General features: G+C 37.0%; 1 protein-coding gene across 4 annotated transcripts in view; it reads right to left on the minus strand.

Moving 5' to 3' along the window:
* Positions 1-25,452, minus strand: part of glra1 (glycine receptor, alpha 1) — a 141,765-nt gene that overhangs the window by 93,144 nt on the left and 23,169 nt on the right. For 2 of the 4 annotated variants that reach the window (XM_028009290.1, XM_028009289.1), the window contains exons 2-3: positions 13,309-13,433; positions 13,023-13,034 (exon numbers count right to left, since the gene is read on the minus strand). In XM_028009290.1, coding sequence (XP_027865091.1) covers positions 13,023-13,034; positions 13,309-13,433 — 137 coding nt within the window. The remainder of the gene's footprint in view (positions 1-13,022; positions 13,035-13,308; positions 13,434-25,452) is intronic. The other 2 variants (XM_028009292.1, XM_028009291.1) reach the window with 1 other exon arrangement.

Genomic DNA, 25,452 nt, shown 5'->3' on the forward strand with positions numbered 1-25,452 from the left:
TGTCCATTTTAAACTATGGTTCTGCACTACGAGACACAAAAAACATTGTTTTTTGTGTAACTTTTGCTGCTTCATCGCAGACATCAAATGATTAAAATAGATGGTCACGACATTGGCCCGATACTTTTATAAAGTAGAATTTAATAAAAACAGCCTTTATTGTCCCACAAAGGGGAAAATCAGAAAATGAGATATCCAGAGGACATCATGCTTAGATGCCCAGTCATCCTGTGGAGGACGCTTGCTTTGTTCTCAGGGTTCAAATCTCACGACCACAGGTGAGGAGTGGAACATAGACAAACCGGTAAGCTGAGATCTGATCTTTATAGCTAATCTCTTTTGTTGTTTTTTGACACAACAATCAGTTGACGTGCTGCACATTACAGAAGGCAATGCCCAAGTCCATCAATCCGACTCCTGCTCCACCATGTGATTACGTGTAAACAAAACACAAAGCTCCTTGAACCCCTCAGCTTGAAGCAGAGACTGACCTCAAAAGGAAATAATTTAATTTGCCTGGGTTTGTTGTTGTTGTTATTGGTGTGTTTCTATAATCTTTTTATTATTATTATTATTATTATTTCTACTGTCTCCTATCACCTAAAACACATGGAAACAGCTTTTTGTTTGTGTCATCACAGTAAACAATAAAAATGTCTTTGCGAGTCTTTCTAAAACAATGCAGGGAGCTTGCGGCCACTTTTTCCCTCAAGCTAGTAATTAGAAGCGTGATCGGATTCACCGGAGGACTGAATGGCCTTTAATAAAGCTGTATTCCCCTTCTCTTAAACTTATTAGCTGTGGATGGGTGGACTGTTGAGGAAGGAAGGCAGAGTAATGTAGCTGTCAAGTCCTCTTACACATCCCAGATTAGCTTTGCATGCCTCAAGCTAAAGAGGGCCCATGTTTCAACTATCTTTAGATCACAAAAAAAAATAATGATAGGCTGTATTTGTAGCAAATCTTGATACCAAACATGGAACTGAAAAAATTTGAAGCTGCTACTTTAACTGTATTTGTGCAAATTTCCTTTCTGATTGGTGTCCTTTCCTCTTACATTTAAGTACATTTTGAGAGGTACCAGACTCTTGGCTTCCTTTTACCATTAACCTATTTTATATTCTTCACCTCACTTCCTCTGCCAGTCTGTCTCCTCCTGCTAGATGATGAAGCATGATCAATATCTTTGTGATAACTCCAGGGAGTGTCACAGCTCTGACGACATTAAAATTCCCTGTTTGGTTCAGTGTTTTCCCAGATTGAATTTAGTGGCTCAGAGAAGAGAGGTCTGTTCTGTGGAATATTGAAAGCACATTTGGACCTTTCCTCTGGGCATGGACGACTGCTTTCTCCTGCAGCTTTCAGCTTGTATCCTTCCTTGTAGTGATTCACGACATAAAAGAAGGAGAAAGGTGTGGAAATTCCTGTGTCCATTTCAAAGCTGCTGCAGAATAGAACCGAGTAATGCAATATCCACTGGTATGAATATAAAGGCAAAACATTCTGTGTTTTCATGTGAAACCCATAGATGCACAGTTGCCATCTGCCATATTTACCAAACTGCTTTCTGAAGCAACTCCCTCCAAGTCTGTAAGCCATTAGCATTGTTGCCTTTCCTTCCCTTTCCTTGCTCCCTCAACCATTCATTTCCCCCCTGCAGCCAGTCCCCTATCCCACACTCATTACCTTATGTCCATTAATCCCATTAAGTAGCCATTAAACAAGTGCTGATAAGACCAAATGAACGTCAAGCTCTGACAGCTAATAACTACCGTCCCACGTCGACATGTTCAACTCTGGCAAGGAGAAAAGGAGACACTATGTGAAACAAGTGTTCCAGCTGTGAAAAAGAAAGGGTAAAAGAAGAGCATCACACTCCCTCTCTGTTAATACTGGACTCATATCCACTTGTTCAGTCCTCAGTGGTAAAGTGACACAGCGGTGGATTTTCAGAGGGATTTTTTATTCTTTCCACGCTCATCGTGGGGATTTCGGAGCAAACGGGAGGAGGGAGCATTGGCAAATCAGCTGAGGGAGCAGAGTGAAAGAAAGGATAACAGCTGAAAGAGGGAAACCACTGTGGCTGCTCAGTGGTGCCACAAATCAAATCCTCACACATCAGAATTTTTCCTGTTCTGTTTCTTTGCTTTTGGGAGAGTTTTTATGTTATATACATTGAGCTTTAAGGTGTTTTTCCACTCAATAGTCTGGTAGACCTGGTTCGATCGGGAACCAAGGTTGCAACATTTGTTACATGTTCAGTTGGTACAGTTCATTTTCACACTGCACTATGTCCAGCGATCCAAACTAATTGAAAAGCCTGTTCACCCTCCTCACTTCTGGTGGCGCTGCATCAAGAACAACTAAAGGAAACAACACAAAAACCTTTGAAGAAGAAAAAGAACTTTCTTCTTCAAGAAATCTAAACAAAAATGAAGTGGAGTGAGATTTTAGTGGCCATGGAGATTTAATTTTTACAATTCTCCTCACTGGGTGGCAAAATAAATATATGTCCATATCCTGTTAGTCGCCAAAAGACTTTTTTTGCATCACATCTATCATATTTATACTCAAGAAAACCTGAAAGCCTTGGATTACCAATAAGAACTTCAAAGAAACATTGATCAGCTTTAAAACATGAATTAAATAAAAGTCCACGCTTCAGTTAGATTTATTTTAAAGGATTGTTAATGGCAGGTGTTTTGTGTAAAAAAAAAAAAATTCTCCTAATGGATTGTTTTCTTCCATTTGAATGCAAGTGAAGGTTGATTTTTTGATTATTATTTTAGTGTCATACTGCTGCAATTAAAGATTGAGTTTTTAAGCATTTTGCAACAATAAATGTGTCTGGTAGTGTAGAAATGGTCCCTTGCGAAATTATCCCTCCTTCTTGAACACAATTTGTAATGTTTTAACTACAAACTTCAGTGTATTTTATGTGGCTGTTAAGTTTAAGTAGCACAGAGTTATGAAGTCAAATGAAAAAGATCCAAAGTTTGAGAACTTTTCATATTGCACAGTGTGCCATACATTTGTGTTTAGTCCTTTTTACTCTGGTACCCATAAATTTAACCAAATGCAATAACGTTTTAACAAAATGGTAGCTTAAAACTCAATGAAAAGCTATAACACCATCTTTTCCTCAGTTTGGACAAGTGGATAGCATCTTGCTCCAGGTAAATCTCATCTATATTTATATGAATTACATTGACTATGAGAACTGTAGTGTAGGTAAGATGCTGACTACTTATTACCTTTCAATTGATTCCCTTTCAGAAAAAAAATCTAAGTTATTCCTTCAACTCAGGATTTATTTTCTTTAAGTTGCTTTTTTGTTGATGTTATTTAATAGATATATTTAGCTTTCTATCCTGAATCATTTGTGATTAATCTCATGTAATGTTGTGTTGATGTTCTATATATATTTTATAAGCTGTTGAAAACAAATATCAAAGTGTTATTCCTTCAATAAGTTCAAACTGTAACATAAGCGGCACTAAGTTTAGACCAGCCAACATGTTCAGCGTATTTTGAGGCACTGGCCACTGCCTTGCAGGGGATTTTGAAGGAGAAAGAGGAGTTACGTAGTGGCAGTGTTAGCCAGCTCATCTATTTCTGATCGAGCCTAAAACTGGGGGCATGGTCGCTGCCGTCGTCCTTGCTGCTGCTCAGATTGAGTGATGAGGAAGGACGAGGTTATGGCAGAGAGGAAGAGGGGAGTTGCAGCATGAGTCTGTGCCATTCATCAAGACACATCCAACACAAAGGGAGGGGGGAGCACATGAACACGGCCACCAATAAACACCCTGATCCTCTATCTTTCACTCCCATACAAACTCATTTATCTTTACAGCATCTTGTGAGCTATCATCACAGAGAAGAGCAGATTAGTGATCCTTTTCGGGAGCTGAGCAGCATCATTTTGTTCAGAGAGCTGAAGTTTTGCTCGTCCTCCAATTTGTTTAAGGACTCAGTGATGGTCAAACAAGGTCAAGAAAGGGTGGGGAGTAGCTATGTGACGTTCACAAACGATCCGATTCTTTATCATGAGTGATAGGACTCAAGTCTCAGTTAGTGAAAGCCGTTTCTTGCTTACTATGCTGTCTGCACACACTGCAGTAGCCCTTATTACTCTACTTAATTACAAAATGCATTGATTTAATCGGCAAATAAAAGAAACAGAAGAAAGGGCTCACTGTTTGTTTTCGTCATGGCGGCAGTCTGCATGACCTGGTTGCTACATCGACGTAGGAACGTCATTTAGGCTTCATTTAGGGCAGAGAGGATGAGGGCGGTCATGGTGGCTCCCTTCTTCTTGGTTGTTGCTCTTTGGTTAATCTTCATTAAATGTACCATTAGTGCATTGCCCTAATTGTTATATTTAATGATGCTGAAGAGGAATTTTGTTTCTGCCAAAACAACTCAAGTCCACTTTTTCCTCTGCTGTTTGCTCCTGTATGTTTCATATATTTTGTTGCAATTAGCACTGAGATGTTAATACACATAACAATTATACAAAAACAAACCCCAAAAAAACCTACAAGGTATGTGACATTTATAATTTGAAATTTTATGTTTTATGGGAATATATACATCTATTTTTTTCTGTAATAATATACTATGGTTATTTACTTAATCCAGATTATTTAACTTTTTTGTGAACTTTACCCACAATCAAAATAAAACTATATTAAGATAAAATGGCTTAGAAATATTGAACATTTGAACAGTTCTTTGAAGTGAATGGGTCCTGAAAATTGGGTTCCCTTCAAAGAGCCATAAGTCCATAACTAGTGGGAAGGAGGTTATCTGGAAGATGGAAAGAGGAGATGCATTTGGACATTTATGTGTCGATCACATTGTTTTTCTGTCTGAAGGACAGAGATGAGGGTGACGTTAGGAGAACTTAATGTTATTATGGTAAAAAGAATGAGGGCACAAATAAGAGCAAAAACAGACAAATACAAGAAACAGGAACAAAGAACAAAAAAGTGCTTTTGGTTTAAGAAAAACTGAGAATTTGCAAACATGAATGAAGGATGAGAGTAGAAAACGAGGAGGGGAGCATACTATTATAAGAATGACAAAGCAGGGGAAGAGAGAGAATGAAAGGATGGATGAATTCATGGATTATAAATGGCTTGTCCTGAATGTGTCAGCAGTGTTTCCTCTCCGTACTCCAACAGAGGAACCTGCTAAATCAATCGGGAGCTTTCTGCTTGCACAGTGGACACCCCCGAGTCATGATCACTGTAATTTCCTCTCACGCTGGTACTATAGTCGTAGCTTTGGGCAAATCTCATCTCTTTCCTCTCACATTTCCTTCGCTGCCTTAATTCTGCTGTAGATGTGTAGAAAAAGTAAATCGGCTGGTGCTAATTTCACCAGAAGGGAAACTGTGTAGGCTGGAAGAAGCACTTAAAGCACTTAGGAAAATAAATGTGTGATTTTAACATGTAGATTTAAAATTGCAGAATTGATAATAAACATAATATACGTATATATTTTAACAAGAAAACAGCATCCCCTGCTGAGCACTAACTATCAAATTAAATTATAATTTCTCGGTCTCATGCTATAATACCTTAATGACTAAGCCTGGTGATTCCTAGCGGGATACAAAATTTAAGAATAGTTTCCTTCTTCACATAGAGAGACTTTTCAGAGTTTGACGTTGAAGCAAAGTGTTATAAGTGTTATGTGAACCAATAGGAGGCAGCCACATTGCTCTGCAAGAAACTTAGGAAACTTAAGGATTTCCTTTCTTACAGATAAAATTAAGAAGTGAGTTTCCAAGAGGGGTTAAAGAAAGTAAAGTCTCCACCTTAGACCTTTTCTTAAGGCCAAATAAAATTCACCGGTTTAAGGTAACAAGGGGAGAGAAAGGATTTTGATTTAAATTTGTGCAAGTGTCAGAACTGACCCAAGTTAAAAGTGAACTAAACACCTGTTTAAAGCCCCTAAACCAAAAAGGAGCCGCCAATAGCACTAGACATTGCACACAAGTCTGGTTTATCCCCCCATGAGATCTCCAGCTCTCCCTTTGGTTGGGATTCACTGAAGTAGATATTGAGCTAGCTAACAAATGCTTGTAAGGATGTACAGGCAACCCACTAATGAGATCAGTGAATAGATGAGTGTTACTTTTAATGCTCTAGATCAGGGATGTCCTGCAACTCTCTGATGTGTCCCTGGTTCAATCTGAATCAAATACTGAAATACCTCCTCAGTAGGCAGCAAGTTTTCCAGAGTCCAGCTAAGGACCTAATTATTTGGTTCAGGTTTGTTGAAGCAGATACATATCTAAAAGTCGCCACTTCTTGAGGACTGGGGTTTGACATTTGTGCTCTAGACAAGAAATCATAAACTCATAGTTCAAAGTCAAATTAAATCTGGTTTTGAATAAATTGAATAAAAAGTTTGCAACAAATAATGCGCAAATCCCTTCTATCAAATTTGTTTACAGCTTACAAGGAAAATAAATGCTGAAAGTAAGGCAAAATGAGAACTCAAATTATTTGAAATTCTTAAACTTGATCAACTTTAAAGGTGCTAATACCCTCAGCAGTAAAGTGCCTTTCTTTACACAGAAACATGCATCAACTGAACTTAAAGTGCATCTCATGAGGACTAGAATTTCAAACTCATGTGTTGGACATTTTTTTGATTAATAAAGACTCAGTGTCAACTACTTTCACTGTAAGGTTTTAAAAATGAAGCCAGCAGAAGAACATACTGTAGATGTAAGATGTATTTAAAACTGAACTGAAACTGCATTTTCTACCACGTCAGTTGTTGTTTCAGGCTGTAAGAGATTGAAAAAGAGCAAGACTTAAAACAGATAACAGGAAGGTTGAATATTTAGCAGCATAGTTGCTCCATTTGGTCTTTTGAGCTTTTAACCACTGTTTTTTTATAAAACCTGATGGATTTGTAAATGTTCTCAGCCTTTTGGAAATCATAATTATCTACCTTCTCTGACGAAATCCTACAGAGTAAAGGGTTTCACAATTAGGACAATGACAATTTTTCTTTTGTTATAAAATCGTAGAACTCTCACACACAATATTTCTCAAAAGTTGTCAAGAGTTTCAACAATAAGCACTTGATACGTTCCTCAGTGCTTGAATAGTAGCACCAGGATTCCTTATGTTTCATGAAGACTTTTCCCCTCTCATCCAAAATGAATCTTCATTTCTAACCATAGTTGGAAGCAACAGGCCTATAAGCTGTGGTCAGAACAATCACACTAATAGGACTGCAGAGAAAGTCTTAGAAAGATGACATCTGAGGAGTGGTGTTTTGTTTTCATGTTTAAGATGGATTGCCTCATTCCTCCCTCAAACAAACTGTCTTTCATTGTGCAAAATGGACACGCTGCTGTCTTTTAAAAAAGTGTCCAGTGTCCTTGAGATGTAACTGCACCGCTGATTAGTTTGTGTAGCTAATGTTTGGTTTCTCCACATTAGAGGTCTGAATATTCCTGTTCAAACCACAACACAGAGCTTGTGTTTGTGTGTTTTATCACTGGAATGAACCAATCTCTTTTTAGAGTATTGTTGGGTTTACACTAACTAACTGGATGTGTTGTTAACAGGAATAAAAAAAGGTAGATGAATGAAATTATTCAAATTTTTACTTTATGTCACCATCTGCAATTCTTTAAAGTAATATACAATAGATAATTTAAGCTGTTTTTGAGGGGTTGGCACAGCTAGTAGCGTAATCGTTAATCAGCAATTAGAGCAAAAACAGCAGCTGCAGACTTGCTGATATGCATACAAACCCGCATACCTACTGAGAGAGAAATTGAATAGACTGAAATTAGCATTGGGAGATCAAATTCTTAAAAAAACTGAACATTGAAAATCTCCTATGAATTTCCTAATATGTCCCTTACAAAAAATTCCCATGAAAATCACATGTGCCACATGAAAACCACACATGTGGTTCACACAACTTTTCACAAGTGAATGATGTGAATCACATGTGAAAGCACATGTATATGTGTGATTTTGGAATGTTTTGTGGTAAAATCATGTGATTCCATGTGATACATACATTTCCACATGTGGAAATATGTGATACACATGTGATTCCCATGTGATGCACATGTGACACACATGGAAATCACATGTGATACACAGGTGCATCCCATGTGCATTACGTTTCATATGTGTATCACATGTGATACACATCGATACATAAGATATGTGAAACCCATGTGGATCACATGGTATACACATTTGCAACACATGCAACAGGTGTGAAACAGTTAAAAATATATACAATTATAAAAATAATGGGTCCACTTTTTTTTACCATGAAAATTTCCAATTTCTTCATATTATTCACTTTTCACAATGAATATGAGGTCACATGTCAATCTCATATGACTTTATAAGACATAACTGCATACTAACGTAAACTTGTAGCTATTAATCAAGACTTCCAAGACAAGTATATATGTGCACAAAATAACAATTTATTTACTTCTGATTGAAACTGTTGAGAACCAGAAACAACTTTTAACATCTGAGAATGACACCATACAGATTTGCCCCAAATCAGGCCCAGACAATAAACGTGTGAAAACCAGATGTGTAGAAACGGTTTTAATACCATCAGTGCCAGTCCAGAGAGGGAAAACAGAACCTCAGGTAAAACCTCAGCGACTGGTCCTTCACGTTGTTTCAGGAGTAACTGTAGCATTCGACTGTGATCCCTCTGAGTCTCCTTAATGTCTTCAAGGATGGTTAGAACACACACACACATGTTGGCAATGGGGGCTTGTACAGGGGACTTCTTATATGTGCCAGGTGAAGGTGCTGTGGGTGGTGATGCTCAGGTGGGGAGTTTTCCTTCTCCAGTGCTGAAGGTGATGAGGTCTCTGTGCCTCCCATCAAAAAAATAACCGAGTGTAAATGGCTACTAAATGTTAAAATTCTCCTTCTTGTTCATTGGTCCAACAGTGACACCTAGTAGTTAATTTATGCTTTTATTTTGAAGAACTGTATATTTCTTCTTCGTGTGTTTTGTGATATGCGGCACTTCCTGTTCTTACTAAGCACGATGAGTCAGCGTTAGATCCTGAAGGAAACCAAAGAAAATCGTTAAAATAGCGCCCTTGGAAAGCAGAATGAGGTATGAATATGCGCAATTGTGATTTGTGATAAGAAATGTTATTTGTTTATTTAAGAAGCAGTAGAACGTCATTGGTTTATTGTTTAAAAACGAAACTGTGTATGCTGACGAGCTAAGCACACAACGTATTCTCTTTTTTGTATATGTGAACATTAATATGTTAATTTTATACAAGAGTTAAGCATGTCCAACAATTCTGCATCCTTTTATTTCATGCTACAGTTTTCACGGTGTCTATGACAAGAAAAGTCAAGATTAAACTGCACCCGTTTGGAACTGCGTCTGGCCGCTACATCGAGGTAAAGTTTAAGTAGTGAAGCATCGTACCATCAAATCCGCTAATTTGTTTTGGGAGCTGTAGGACTCAAGATAAAGCCTTCAAACTGTAAAATCGGCCAGTATTCTGCTAACGTTTAGCTAGCTTAGCATGACTTTAGTACTAAGGAAAAGTTCACCGGTACATCACTATCAGTACGCATTACTTTCCAGATTTATATTGCTGTGAAAACATTTTCGATACACCTCGAGATTCAATTCAAGCAAAACATTTCTTACCTTTGGATCGGGAAAAAAAAGCAAACTCTTCAAGTCCACCTTATCCATAAAAAAAGAGAACGAAAGCGCTCAAGTATCCGCTTTATTTATTTATTAACCGTCCTCAACTGTCCAGAGTGGGGGGGTTGGGCTTGAAAACATCTCGCGAGAATTTTGAAATAACACTATATATAACACTATATACTATATATATATATATATATTGCTCAGACGTAGCAGAACTTTAAACCCTTTATTTTGTATTATTTTATTTTATAAAGCATTTTAAACTTTTTATTTCACACCAGTTGGTTACTTTTTAAGTTAACTATATACTTTACATTATCATCAAATATTTCTATTAACTCATAAATATAAGTGTCGCTTTGTCATAAAGTTGAAGTTTATACCTCTGGCATAACTTAACATTTATTTCACCTTAGTTTATGTGTATCCCATGCACATAAACGAAGGCACATGTGAAAACATGGGAATCACATATCAAAACATGGGAATCACATGGATTTTTTCCACGAAGTATTCCAAAATCACATGTAAACGTGAAAATTTGTGTGAACCACATGTCCATTTTTTATGTGGTACATGATTTTCAAATGTGATTTTTACATGTAAAATTATTTAGATTTTTATTACATATTCAGTATAATCACCCAATCTTTACATAGAAAAAAATCTTGTCATATGTGGTGCACATGTAAGAAATATGTGATCACATGTAGACATGTGATCACACACACACAAACCATGGATCACATGAACAAAATATTTTATCACATGTGGAAAATGGGAACCACATGTGAATTTCATGGGATTTTTTTGTAAGTGGTACCATGCACAAATGTTGTTTATTTGTTTAAGCATTCCCATGTTTTGGAGGGTTATATATTCATTTAGCCATAAAAAATATGTAAATATGGAATATTATTATTACTGTAGTCAGCGCCTGGGAAATATTTAGGACAACAATTGTACTATTCCACTCAAAAAGTGGTGTGTTGTGCAGGGAATGGCTCACAAACATAACAGAAAACTGATGCAAATTAACGAGTCACAGAGTTTATGCTCATCTTCCTCTCTGACATCCATGACAGATTCTCCCATCAGACTCTGTCTATTAACAGCTCCAGACTCAATTTTGTGAAAAGCTGCATATAAAAGTCATTTTCATGACAAACCAACCCATGGAAAATATTTGTTATTCTGAGCACACACAGCATTTCACCCGATCATGTTCATTTGTTATAAACTTTATATTAGATAAAATGAGGAAAATAAAAATCATTAAGGCTATAAATCTGAATTCAGGCTTGCTTTCTACCATTATGTACAATACGTTGTTGCAGCAGTGACTTGGGCAAATTATTGACAGTCAGAAGGGAAAGAATTAGAGATGGTTTTATAGACCTACTCCCGACACACACCTGAATGAATTCTTTGCATGTTAGGAGTCGGTTCAGCTGTTGTGCAGCCACAGCAGGTTTAATAACAGACACTTAGTCACGCCAAAACTCCTCCGCCCCTCTCAATTCTGTCTCGCATTAGCTGAGATATCTCACTTAGAAAGATCACCATATAATAGGTTATAACATAATGGGCTCAACGGAGAGGGAAAATAAAGCTCTGCAGCAGCATTTCTTAATGTAAGCTGAGGTTCCCAACCGCACAATCCTGTGTGTTACCATCCCCACTGTACTAAATATTAGAAAAAGTTTATTTCACTGCGTTAGAAAAGAAGGGAAATTCAGAAGCAATAAAGAAAGAATCATACATTCAAACTGTGTACCTTTAGGGCTTGATGAGAAAACCTGATGTTACTCTTTTCTCCTCATTCTGAACACTAAAGAATGAGTGCTAAGAATGGAGCACACATATAGCCCTTAAGTCACTAAATGTGTGCTCCAATTTTAGTTCAGTACTAGTGCAAATTTTTTCTTGAGTAATGTTAGTTCTTCTAAACAAGAATTAAAAATAGAAGAAGAAATGTTTAACACACAGAGGAAATACCACTGAGGTACCAACTTTAACTGGTTTTCTCCATTTTGGACAGACAGGGGTGCACATGTAACAACTACAGTATGTTGTAGAACAGGGGTCTCAAACTCCAGTCCTCGAGGGCCGCAGTCCTGCAACTTTTAGATGTGCCTCTGTTGCACCACACCTGAATAGAATAATTAGGTCATTAGCCAGGCTCTGGAGAACTGATCTACACAAGGAGGAGGTAATTAAGCCATTTCATTCCAGTGTTTTGTACCTGTGGCACATCTAAAAACTGTAGGACTGCGGCCCTCGAGGACTGGAGTTTGAGACCCCTGTTGTAGAAGGTTTGCACAAAGTGCTAGGAAAATGTAAACACCTGAGGTCAGCCCCAAAACCCTTCTGACCTTCACTTACTGTTTTGACTGTTGGACAAATCTGTAATTACCGATAACATCATCACTTGTTATGCAACCAGTGAAGTCCTGGGATGTTCTAGCTTCTTGAATTGTAACCAGAGAGATAGCCTGTCGCTTGTTTGGATGTTCCCACATTACATTCAACTCGGACCATTCCTTCAGAGAAGGTCATTTGGTACCAAATGGGTTTAGCTTTTAACATAGACACTTGATTCTGATGGGCGAACCAAGATTCCTTCAGATCATAACATTTTTAGGATTATTAGGCTGTTGAAGGCCAAAGTACAAGTACCTCCAGTGAATAATCATGAGAAGCAAAAATGCCATAATGATATGCATTGAAATAAATAATATATGGTTGATAAACATTCAAATTATCTGACAAAAAGGAGAAAAAAATTCACATGAACCTGAACTGTGTTGCTCTACAATGGCATTTGAATCGATCTCTGCACGATGCTCTGTAATCTTTTTGTACACACCACACTAAATAAATGCTTTATTGAACAAGGAGGTGTTCCTCCCTGTTCAATGTTCAGACAGTTTCTAATGTGAGAGCGTTGATCAAAGAAACCTCTGACATGTGTCTTTATGGGGGCTAACATTCAGGGAGAGGTCACTATATTTTATATTATCATCAGCAGCATCCTCAACATGAGATCATATTCAGCAGCACGCTGGCAGGAAGGAGGTACATTACCTTGACCACCAAAACAAGCACTCAGGATACTGTGTGGATACCAAGGAATGTAGCCAACTAGCATCATAACAGCTTAGATCTAAAATATGTTGATGGAAATGCTGTTTTGCCACTATAGTGGGGCTCAAAGTGCATTTACAGGGATTTATGCTCAAGAATATGCAAGAAAAATTAGGTTTAAGGTCTGACTTATTTCTGTCTATAGCAATTTGGGCAATGTGCAGAATTACCTTTGTTGAACACTGCAAAGGGCAAACAAAAGAGATCAAGAGATTTAAAACCAAAAACATTAAACAGAGAACAGAATTTTAACAGTGATGTAAAAACTGTTTGTCCCACTTTTCAGTAAAAAATAAATAAATAAAAAAATTAAAATACAAACCTTCCACCGGAGATAATCTTTGCTAAAAATGCATTTGGAGATGTTAATAGATGCAGAAGCAAGAAGGAATTTTTAGAGGAATTTTTGGCTACATTCCTGCCTTATCCGACTGAGTCTTGGTGGCAAAATCCTACCTTTAAAATTCGGTCGAATTCTGGCGTCGTACCCCGAGACTTTCCCCATCAATTTGTCCAGAAACTCCGACGGTGGCATCGGGGAGGCAGCTTTCCTCGCCGCAGCTTCTTTTGATGCTGCTAAACTGGAAAACAGAGATTAATTTGATTAGAGACAGAATGCAACACAGTGGGAGATGTCAGGAAAAAAATATATTAAGAAAAATGTATTTAATTTGTATTTAATTGAGCGTGGGGTTATTAACAACCAAAGTACGCAGACTAAGAGCTAAGTTTTCATATCAGCTGTCCTAAATTAACAATTTAGATTACGTTGTCATAAAGTCTGCACGTGACATTTTAGAAACTGGCTGTACCTGCTTCACTGGTGCTGCAACTAGGAAACTTTAACTTTTTAACACTTAACTTTAAATGGCACATTGAAGAACAATATTTGAAAAAAGAAAAGTCATTTAAACCCTATTTTGTGTTGTGTTCCCATTTGCTCTGCTGATTGCAGACAAAATAAGCCTAAAATTGAATTGATTAAAATATATCCATTCATTCATAACCTTACATGCATAATTCTAGTACCTGGAGAAATCAATTTTGTGTATGTGAAGAGCATGCAAACTCCAGAATCATGCCTGATGTGGGACGTGAAACCTTCATGATCTGACCTATCAAGTCAAAGGCCCCCTTCTCGCCTAATTTGGACTTTGCTACTGTCTCCAGGAACTCTATGCCCTCGGTTGGGAGATTTCTGCTCCTCCAGCGTCAATTTTAGCAAACACCTTTGGGATATTAATTTCCTTTTCGACCACATAAGAGAACATAGTGAGGAGATTTTCTGCTTAAGAATTGCACCCTGCTGAGCATTGTAACCTGACATTACTTTGGTCTTCTATCTGAAAAAGGAAATCATGCATACAGAATCCAAAATCTTTACACTTCTCTGATTCAAACTTAAGCTCTAAAATATTATTTTTTGCCATGGTTTCTCTTTGACAAGAGCATAAAAATATATTAGATTTCACCTGATTTGGGGATCTGTGAGACTGGAGCGGTTTCATTGTGGCTGAGGAGATTTATGATTGTTTTTGTTGGTACCAGGACAGCGGCTGACAAAACATGTTTAAGCTTTCAAAACTTTTTTTAATAACTGACAGCTAAGTTAAAGTAACAGTAACAAACTTTTATTTAGCTAAAATAATGGATATGATGAAGTATCCTAACACAGGGAATAATAGTTAATGTTGCATTGTCATGCATACTTTGAAGAATTGTACTTGTATTAATGTCAACCCAAATCAAAGCATAGTGGCATTGTGTTTTGCTCTAAAGTTAGACACTTTAAACTTTACTTTTCTGAAATTAAGATCTTTGATTTATATTTTGACAGGTGGATAAAATTATAATTGTTGTTAATTCTTCCACATATGGCCTTTAAACTTTACTTGCTCAATTGTGAATGAGATCTTGGACACTTTTCTTGATCAAATCAAGGAAATATTTTTGGATTTCTGACTTTTTTAAGATTAACATAAGATGTGACAGTAATCTATTTAATACACTTCTGAAATGTACATTTATTTCTGATACAAAAAAACCATTAAGATATAAGCTATGCCTACTTGCTAAAATAAAACTTTAGCAAAGCAAGGACAAAGCCAGAGGACAGACTTCGAAACCAAAACAATCGATGAATTTAATGCTGAATATGAAACAAGAAGAATTGTAATGTTGTTTTTCTCCTTTATGCAAAGAAAGCCTTGCAGGTAAAAAGCCAGCAGCAGGCTTTCTTATAAGTTTATTTTTAACTAAATGAATTAAATATACATCTGAGACATTACAATGCACCTGTGACACTAACGGCTGAGCTGCAGAAGTTTTCCATTAAGTGCACAAAGAGGAACAACAGAATGATTTGAATTTTGGAATTAAACTCATTCACTACCTGAATAACTTTGATTTCCATTACTCACAATAGTGTTTATTATATCTCCTTTATTTGTCACATAGCTGAGTGTTTAGTTCTAATTGATTGAATTAAAAGAAACTAAAATTAACTTTTCCCTTTCAGTCAGTAAATGCTAATAAAATTTCAAACCAAAATTCATTAGGTGCTCTCTAACAGTAAACTCAAACATCCATGTTTGGTTCTGTCCACATGAAGGGGACAGCTTTCTGTGAATGACACAGCTGGACAAAGCTGTGTCATTCTGCTGGACAGATGTTTAGAACTAAACCCAACACCAAAATAAAATAAAACCAATATAAACATTTCGATAAAATTACATTAACAGTCAGTTAAAGTGCAGTTTGAGTTTCTTCTTGCTCTTGTTGAACTGAGAGAATTAGCACGCACTACTACGATATGGACTATTAATAACTTTCTGTACTGACCCATTTCCTGTAAAGACAGCCTAACACAGAGGTGTCCGAAGTGCAGCCTGCGGACCATTTGTGACCCTCTGAAGGATTTTCTGCAGCTTGTGACTGCAATTCAAGAATAGTACAGTCTTGGCCCACCAGCACAGATGGATTGTTTTATGTTTTCTTAAAATGATAAAGGTTATGTATCAAGCATTTGTGAAGAAAGAATTAGCCATATCCTGTTCTAAGTGAAAGTCGACTTAACGACATTCGTTGAAAATTATTTGCCTTTCAGGCTCCATGATGTCACAGTTGATAGCAAGAAGGTTCTGGGTTATAATCCTAGCCTGTGTTTCTGCATTGAGTTTACATGTTCCAACCATGCATGTTGGGATTTCTGCGGGTACTCCAGTTTCCTCCCACAGTCCAAACACACAGCTCTTAGATTAATTGGTTTTTCTAAAGAGTTCTTTCAATACACTGGGCGTATTTTCTTAAAATGTTGCATGTTTAGTTTAATTTTTATTGCCATGGTGCCATATATAAACTGACCTGAATGATGTGTTTCCGTCTCATGGATAATTTTCTTTTAGGGATAAGAAGCTATTATTTGTCTTATAAGATTTTGTGTCATTATTGGCTTTGATTTTACCATATCTTGACAGGAAAAAGATCAGACATGCTTCCTATTAAGCCTATTAACCTATAAGGCACATCTTCTTATGCATCTGGTACTAAAACCCAGATATGAGTTTATTGTTGGCATTTATTAATGTGTAATCTGTCTGTGTGACATGGTGTTGGTAACATATGACATATTTATCTTAAGAAGACAAAAATACATAAGAACTGTCCTCACTCCATTCGAGCAGCTGCATGGCCAAAACACATATTAATCAACAAATTCTCAAATGTATAATGACATTATTTTATGTTTCCCAAAATGAACTGCAGTTTTGTTTTGTGTTTATTGGTATAAACATGAGAAAAAACAATTCAGTCTCACAATTCCTTTAAATATTGAAGCCATAGTAAAACGTTTCTAAGTGCAAAAGATAAATGTAGGGTACAATGGGATCTTGTCCTCTTTTGAATCTCTCTGACCTTAACTCTCTGAGCATGAGATCTCCAGACTTTATCTTAACCAGGCGATGAAGTGGAAAAACATGAGCTTAGTCTCACACTTCTCTTTGTTTGAATTTTTTGATTTACTGGCTCTTGAAAAGTTCCCAAAGTGAACTAAATCATCATTAAGCCAGCATCGAACAACAGTTATTCCTCTAATGTTCTACAAACAGCAGAAGAAAATATACTGCCTTCAGCAACACACAGTGCAGCTGAAGTTAAATGTAAAAATGGTGATTATGCAGGCATTAGTTGTAACTCCTGATGAGTGCGAGGGAGGAGAGCACAGCCGCCGCATTAATCTCCCATAAATTAAAATGACACTTGATACAGTCGATTGCGCTTAAATTTTCACCTTCTAAATGTAAAACTGCAAAGCGTGACTTTCAATATGGTAAATCGTGTCGTACGGCATGATAAATGGCTCCATTAGCAATTCATAAACATGCAATGCAGTCAGTGCTGTCGCTTTATCTGGAAGGTGCTGATCAGTATCATAGTCTGCTGGGAGAAAATGGGGAATATGGAGGGGACATGATTGGAAAACAAAATAAAACGGACAAATCCCTCATTAGTCTTAGCACTAAAGGGCATCTGTGTGTAAAAACAAAGCAAATAACCACACTATTACAAGTACACAAAAACCTTTATGATGTGCATATATAGATTTTATAAATTTGTATGCACATTATATATGCACAAACACACAGCCGATCTGACATTGCAACCAGCTTGCCCTTATCAGTGGAAACATTGGGAAACAAATATTGGAGATTAATGAAGAGATAGAGGGGAAAGAGTGTGTGTGAAGAAGAGGAGCAAGTAAATTCAGTTCTGCTGTTCAAGTAGTTTCAGGTCAACAGGAAGGGTTGCCAACTTAAGGATCATCCGAGGCTGAAGTCAAATGGCAAAAAGTGGGATCCCCTCTCTGAGTCTGGTCAAGTTGAGGAGTCCAAGTGTGTCTGTGTTCTGTTCATGAATAATGAAATGATGGATAGATCAATCATAGCTATGGTTTCAAAAATGAAGGTGTTGCACCAGTCCATTGTGGTTAATAAATGGGCCTTTTTAATCTCTGATTATTTTTGTTCGCACTTGACCTTCGTTGAAATAAAAAGAAGTCACAAGTCTCCTGATTCAATTGGCCAGTGTAATGAACTCAGCCCAGGCTGCAAGTATCAATAAGAAAAAGTGACAGACACACAAATCTTGTCTCTTTATAAATGTGGTATTCTGTCTGTACATACTTTCCCAACCCTACCATTCATAGGAGAAAACTATACACTCATATCTTCGAGCCGAGGAAAGATGCCAAACACAAGCCTCACACCTGAAGCCTCACAGATTTGCACATGGAGAAACATTGGTCCCTTTGCTCCTTTTCATCACATCCAGGTGTTATCATGTTGTTTCAACTTGCTGTACCCAGAGGTTCACTGTATGGAGCCCCACATCATCTTCATGAATGTCAAGGACTGAAACTGCAAAATGCTTTAAAAGAAAACTAACAAGTACTTAGACACACATTTCTGCTTAGAGGATTAAAGCCAGATAGAAGCAAAAATCTGCCTTTGATTTGCTCTTGCCTTGTTTTTTTGGAAGTGTGAGAAGAAAAAGATATTTTTGAACTTTCAATAGGAGAAATGATCAATATTAGACTGAATTGTGCAATATTTGTATATAACCCATAAAACAAGTACTTTAAATTTTTATTAATTCATTCTCAAAGGTTGCATGACTAAAATACAGTCCATTATCTGAATGTTGCAAATGGGAAACATTATTTCTAATGCCATATGTTAATGACCCTGACTGGACGGTAGCGTCGGTTTTTTGTTTTTAGCTGACTGGATTGACTCCAAGCACGGTCTCCTGCTTCTGTAGCTGACATGTTTCGAAGTTGCACAGTTATAGATTAAATACTTGGTACTTTGGTTGTAACAAATGACAATTTGGGTTACTGCCACTTTGAACCAGACTGTCCATTCTGCCCTAAACTCTGACATGAACAGGGAATTTTCATCCACACAGTTGCTGCTGCCTTGACATTGCCTCAGTTTGGGAACAGTGTCATTCGTCTGTGGTTGAACATGAGCAATGGGTGCTAAATCAGCTTTCTTGATGGACACTTTGAAGTTGAGCAAATTATCCTCATCATATCTTGATATACTGAACTGCTGAGATGCGATTGGCTGATTTGCAATGTGTGTCAAAATTGATTAAGCATGTATGGTAAGTGAAATCTCTGGTAACTCTAGTAAATGTTTAAGGCTATAGGGTTAAATGTAGTAGAATGTTGAATGCTATCATAATGTAAAATAGTCTTTTTCCTACAAAAACAAAAAGAAATCTAATAACTGGCAGTAAAAATGTATCACTGCTGCAGATTATATCTCATCCAGCTGAAATTCAGTCACAAACAAACGATGTCTCACTAGCTGTCCACAGCTGAAGGATGATGCTGAGCTCTTTCTGTGAGCCTCTGCTGTTCAACAATAGCAGTGATGATGATGATGCTGTCATAACCATAAATCACAATGCAGATAATTACATCAGATGTTTGCTGACGGATGATGTTGATGACAAAACTGAAAAGTTTAAGTGAACTTCACTTCACAAATGCACTCCTGACTTTATGATGGATGCTGCACTGATGGCTGTATGTTTTTAGCCATATCAACAATGTTTTTTGTGTTTCTCTACATTAATTAGTTCTTTAATTTAGTACTATTAATGACTATTATTAAGGTCTTGGCTAACATCAGCCTCGATGGATTTAGCAGAGCTAACACTGAGCCTCAGTGTTTGAGCGATTTGTCCTAACCATGCTAAATATTGATGGAGGGGCACATTATGAGATCCAGAGAGTGTTGAACATTTTTGGCCTGTAAACGTCTTCAGTTTTGACCTTTAGCTGTATACCTCCATCTTGACAAGCCAGCAGCTTTTTAAATGTCAGCGTGCAGCTCCAACATGTGTCTCTCATCACAGTTTCATGAAAGGCAAACAAGGCGATATCTGAGGGCTAACATTTCAGGAAATATGACAAAAATCAGGATGAAGATTGTGCAAGATCACAGGCTGGTTACGCTGTAGGCACATCAGTCACGGCAGCGAGAAGATGCTTTAGATATTCAGATGAAGGAAATCAGCGGGTGGGTAGAGTAACCAAAAACTATACACAAGTAAGAGCAGCATTACTTCCGTATATTTTTACTGAAGTAAATCAAAACATCTCATTATATTTAGAAATGTCATCTGACAAAAAATATATATGCAATTTTGGTCTTTTAAAGGCTGAGATAGAAACATTTGCATAAATAATGTGATTACAAACAAATAAATTGAGGCACAAGGAAAACTAGAAAAAACAGAGTGACAACATATTAACTTAAACATGATTCAGTTGGATTCAGTGTGAAAGAAAAGTAAACTATCAAGTGTTTTTACTAACAACCCAGTTATTTATTATAGAACAACAGATATGTTAAAAGGAGTTAATATTTTTAAGCATAGTCATAGGGTTTTTTTTTGGATGTTGGATTGGAGGGGGGGTGTTACTCCAGTGTGTCATCTGCTGATGTCCCTTCTGGCTGTCCTGGTTGTCCTAACAGAAGGTCATGAGTCTGCAGGCAAACACTGCACTGTGTGTTATGTAAACACCCTCTAAATATTACCAAAAATGTCTCTTATCGATTTATATTTTGCATGAAATTAAACTAATGAGACTTTTTATTTGAAGTTATCAGCTAATGAGGTTACTTTCCAGTGCAAAAGTTCTACACATTTTTCAGGACGATGTATCAGTCAAAATGAGCAACAGCTAAATGGTTGAGACTTGGACTCTAATTCCTATTCCAGCAGGAGAATGGTCATAAACACCCGTTTTGAACTGATTTTGGCATGAAGCAATAAGGCTCACATAAAGTTTCTGGAACAAGATGCATTAAAGCCTTAAAAGCAGGAAAGAAGGTGGTTAAAATGCATTCATGACTCAGCTTCAACGGCTGTCCAGGGGATTTACCTGAATTAGTCTCTTCAAACAATTTTTGGTATTCTTATAAAATAAAGAATACCAACAAGATAAGACAATGAGAGAGGCAAAGTGCATTAGTTCTAAGCAGGGGATAAGACAAACATTTATCATAATAATATTCATATTTATGGCTTAATATGAACAAAACTCAAAAATTTTAAGCAAAGAATTAAATTTTCAGTTTTGTATAAAACAAAATGTGCAGACATTCAGATGTTTGTAATCCTAAATGTGTGCGAAACATGAAGCAGTGCTAATCCACTTCGTTAACCAAATTACATCTATTAAAATGAATTGTAGCATAATTATAATAATCAAACAATTAGATTCAGCTGAGATTAAATCAAGCACACTTCTTTGAGCGATTATGATTATCCGGTTATCTTGTTGGAATCACCGAGGTCAAACTGTTGATTAATGAGAGTTAGTGGAGATGGGCAGTAATTATTTGCAGACATAAATATTTATATAAGAGCGCTAGTATAGACGGCCTGAAAAAATGATCAATGATCATTAATGATCGGATAAAACTGTGCAAGTCGGTGTCGATCATATAGAAGACATCAGACTCATAATGCATCAGATTCTATTTTAACACACAACAAATTAGGTGGATCAGAGATTATCTTGTGCCAGCGTGACAAATCCAAGTTTAATCCTCTTTAGGATGATCACAAAAGTGATAGAATCGAGCTCTTCCAGAAAACTAATTTCTGTTGTTCAGCGCTGAGCTCGGCGAGGCACAGACGACACAATGAAGCATAAGCTCCGTGTGAAATGGCTCTCAAATTAGCATCGAACAAACACACTGTTGGTGCGATGACAGCCCAATCTGATTAGTCACAGATCGGGATTACAGCTGCGTGTCCTCGACACAAAGGGAATGTCCGCAGGACGTGAAGCGTGGGACAACGCTTCAGGCTGAATAGCACTGACACTGTGACAGCGTGACGGAGTGGGGGGGTTCAGCCTTTCTTTCAGCAGAGCATGACTGGTTTCAAGTTCATTCAGGTTTTAGTTGCAAAGCATTGAGTGTTGAGGGGAAAAGTTCCTAGAGGATCATAAACAACAGAAGATGGGGAAGGTAAAGGATTTTCAGCTCTACAACAATAGAAATGAGATGAACTGGTTTGGAGTCTTAGTTTTGTTTTGCCATGTTTCACTTCTTTTTCCAACAAAATGCCTCCAGTGCTATGAGATTACTGTGATCCAAAATAAATTGTGAGATATGTTTTTGAGCTCCAGCCCAGCAAGCTGGCTTCTTTTCACTTTAGGATTCTTTACAAAAGGTTTGTTGTTAGTTTTTTGTTGCAGCCATAGAGAATGATGCAAGAATTCAACTCGCAGAAATCTCTGTGGTTGCAACAAAGAGTGAAAAGTAGTGAAGTACAAAAGTACAAAATGAACTGGTCAGAGTCTGAAATTATTTAAATTAACCTCATGAAAACAAAAGTACAGCACATATTCTGCACTTTCTTTAACAGAGATGAACCCATTGTCTCAATTGCCAATTGTCAACACAATAATTATGTTGACAATTTAAAAACAACCTTGCTGCTCTCAGGATTTAAGAGAAAGCAGGTGGTGGGTGCTGCTGATCAACAGCATCAATGACCTCAGAGAAGCAGATGTTGCTGCCCATTAATCTGTGGAAGTCATTTAAAAAACAATTTCCATTGACTCTAACTCCATCATGCAATAGAGGAGAATTGGGCTGTTTTCACACCTGATAGTCCGGAAGACTCAGTTCAATTGGTGACTAAAATTGAAACATTTGTTATATTTTTAGCTGGTGCTATTCGCTTTCACACTGCGCTGTATCAAATGATCCAAACTAACTGAGAAAACTGTTCACTCTGTCACCTGTGGTGGCGCTGTTCCAAGAACTACTGAAGGAAACTATACAAAAACCTCTGGAGAAAACATGAGCCCAATTTTATTCTTCTTGAAATGTTAACAAAAATAATGAAATATGGTTTTAGTGAAAATGTTTGGTAATATGTGAATCTCAAAATAACAAGACTGTTAAATGTCCAGTTTTAATCTAAACAAGTGGCAAAACTGCTGCATTTTAAACTTCGTTTTCTAGTTTTCTTTCAAACCTTATTAAGTGCAGCATAATATGTCTGTGGTGATAAATATGAGTAACTTGATTATGGATGCATCCTGCTCCTAACAAGAAAGATTTTACTGGAACAAGCTGAGTATTTGGAGAGGAAAGTCTTGATTATGAAATGCTTGTTGTGCTGTTTCATTCCCGCCATATTAATTTCTCCTTTCTCTGCTACTCAACAGACTTGATGTTCACTGGGTCACAGAGCCAAACATCTGCCAGGTGTCTTCAATTTGCATAATTACTTGGCTTAACCGATCCAACTGGTGCCTTTTAAAAGCCTGCCTGCTTTGCCTTTGCTGTAAGCACCATGCAAACATCAGTTTGCTGAATATTCCTCCCACCTCTCAGACCGACTGCACTTCAGGTAAATGAGAGGAAATGAAATGAAAGCTCCTAACTGTGGATGTTTAACTCACCAGGCGCACAAAGCCACAGGAACCTATGAGTCGTTGGTGAATCTGGGTTGCTGTGATGTGATTGGCTTTAATTTCTCACCTGAACACACAACCTTCTTCACTTTATGAAAAAATCTTCTATAATATGTTCAAAACAGCTGAGTCTGTGCTGCGTTATCTACTTATCCTTCTATGCAATAATCTGATCATCCATTTATTGATCATATGGGGTATATTTGACCATTAACTCAGCTGTTCCTCTGTCTTCCATCCATTTATCAAAACCAACAAGCTCTCTGTCCACAGATATTCATTAATTTCATATTTAGCATATGAATAAATAATTTATTTATATTAATTGCTGTTTAAGTTCATGTCATAGCAAGTACTATTATATGGTTTATCATTATTATTCTTCACCAGATTATATTGCTTGTTTTTGTATATTTATTATGAATGGGTTTCATTCTAATGTTTTCTAAAATATACATGTATCAGCAGCGTTTTTTTGCTAATTTAGATCATTACACTTCCTTAACTCCATAATTGATTTACTTCAATTTAAATTCTTCATTATTTTATTATCTATAAAATTATCATTTTTATTCGTCTGTTTTCTTCATTTATTGCACATTTTATTCACACAATAAAATGGTCGTTTTGACCACTTAGTTTCATTTTGACCATTTTATTTTCATTTTAATTATTTTATTGTGAGTCTTCAGTGGTTAAAAGTTTGTCACAGTTAAAGCACTTTGGGTTTCACTTGGCTGTATGAAAAGTTCTTTATAAATAGGTTTGATTGACCTGCATTTTATTCTTATGACTGGCTGCAAATGAAAGAAGTAAAAATGTTTCTCATACAACAGTAGTCCAGCAGTTTCCTGTGGCGTAATTAAAGATTTAAAAGTGTTTGTCATTGACTTTTTAGCATACACAAACACAGTTTAACTTGAATGGTTTCCAGAGGCGGAAACAAGCATTGTTGAATTTTAGCTGCTGGATTTTCAAAGTCTCTTCAGCAGCTTATGTTGATAATCCTCCCCCCCCCAGCAGCTTCTTCTTTGGGTTTTCAACGATCAAACCTCGGATTTGCTTTAATTATTTCAGATCAATGCTGGCCGAGGCTACTGTGGAGACCTGTGGCCAGTGCTGAGACAGCACAGGAGCAGGAAAAACAGCTGAGTCGTCTAGTGCCAGTCTCAGAGAGCAAGAGCTATAGAGAGATGTGGGCAAATGCAACGCTCTAATTATTAGTCCTAAGTGTTCCTCATTATGCTCCTAAAGCCTCTGAAGACTTGAAATCCTAATTGATCCCATCCTGGCATTTTGCAACACATCCCTGGCACTAACAGATACTTCGGCTGCCTCTTACAAAACACTAACTCATCACTACAAACACCAAACGCCTTCAACTTGCATCATATTTACCACTGCTACATCCATTGTTTGGACTTTTAAAATGCATTTTTGACTTATCCATTGAATAGCTCTGGTTTAAATAATGAGCTCTGATAGGTACAACAGAGGTCGTAAAGCTTCTAACCCAAACATCTAACAACCGAGTTCCAGATGTGATATCTGATCAAAGGTCTGAGCTCGGTTCAAATCTCGGTCAGTACTGTCAAGAAAACAAAATACGACTGCTCACAAGTAGTTACTAAATTAAGAGGTGTTCTTTAAAAGGATTTAAGGTCTGAGAAACTTAGTGTTATCTATTTCTCGTAAAGTTGAACAGACAGTAGTGACCTCCATACACACGTAAGGAAGAGAACACTTTAAACAGAAAATCACAATGATCTATAGGCTGAATGTAAACTAAAGTAAGAATAAAATGATAATACCAAAAAATCTCTAACAAGCTCCATTCACATTTTTGTTTTGTGTTTATTTGCTACAAAGGTTTATTTTAGTCCATGTTTTCTGCTCTGATTGTGATGCGTCAACACTCCAACATATTCCAAACAGAGCAATTTTCAGATTTGTCATCCAGGCTGTAATGGGGAAACCAACTTAAATCGCCACATATCACCTACAGATTGACACATACTGGTGTGAAATTGACTCAAATCTACAGTTTTAGATATGAAATACAGGTTTCTACTGCGGCGGTCCAC

Source organism: Xiphophorus couchianus, chromosome 23 (assembly GCF_001444195.1).
Source record: "Xiphophorus couchianus chromosome 23, X_couchianus-1.0, whole genome shotgun sequence".
In the NCBI taxonomy this organism is placed as follows: Eukaryota; Metazoa; Chordata; class Actinopteri; order Cyprinodontiformes; family Poeciliidae; genus Xiphophorus; species Xiphophorus couchianus.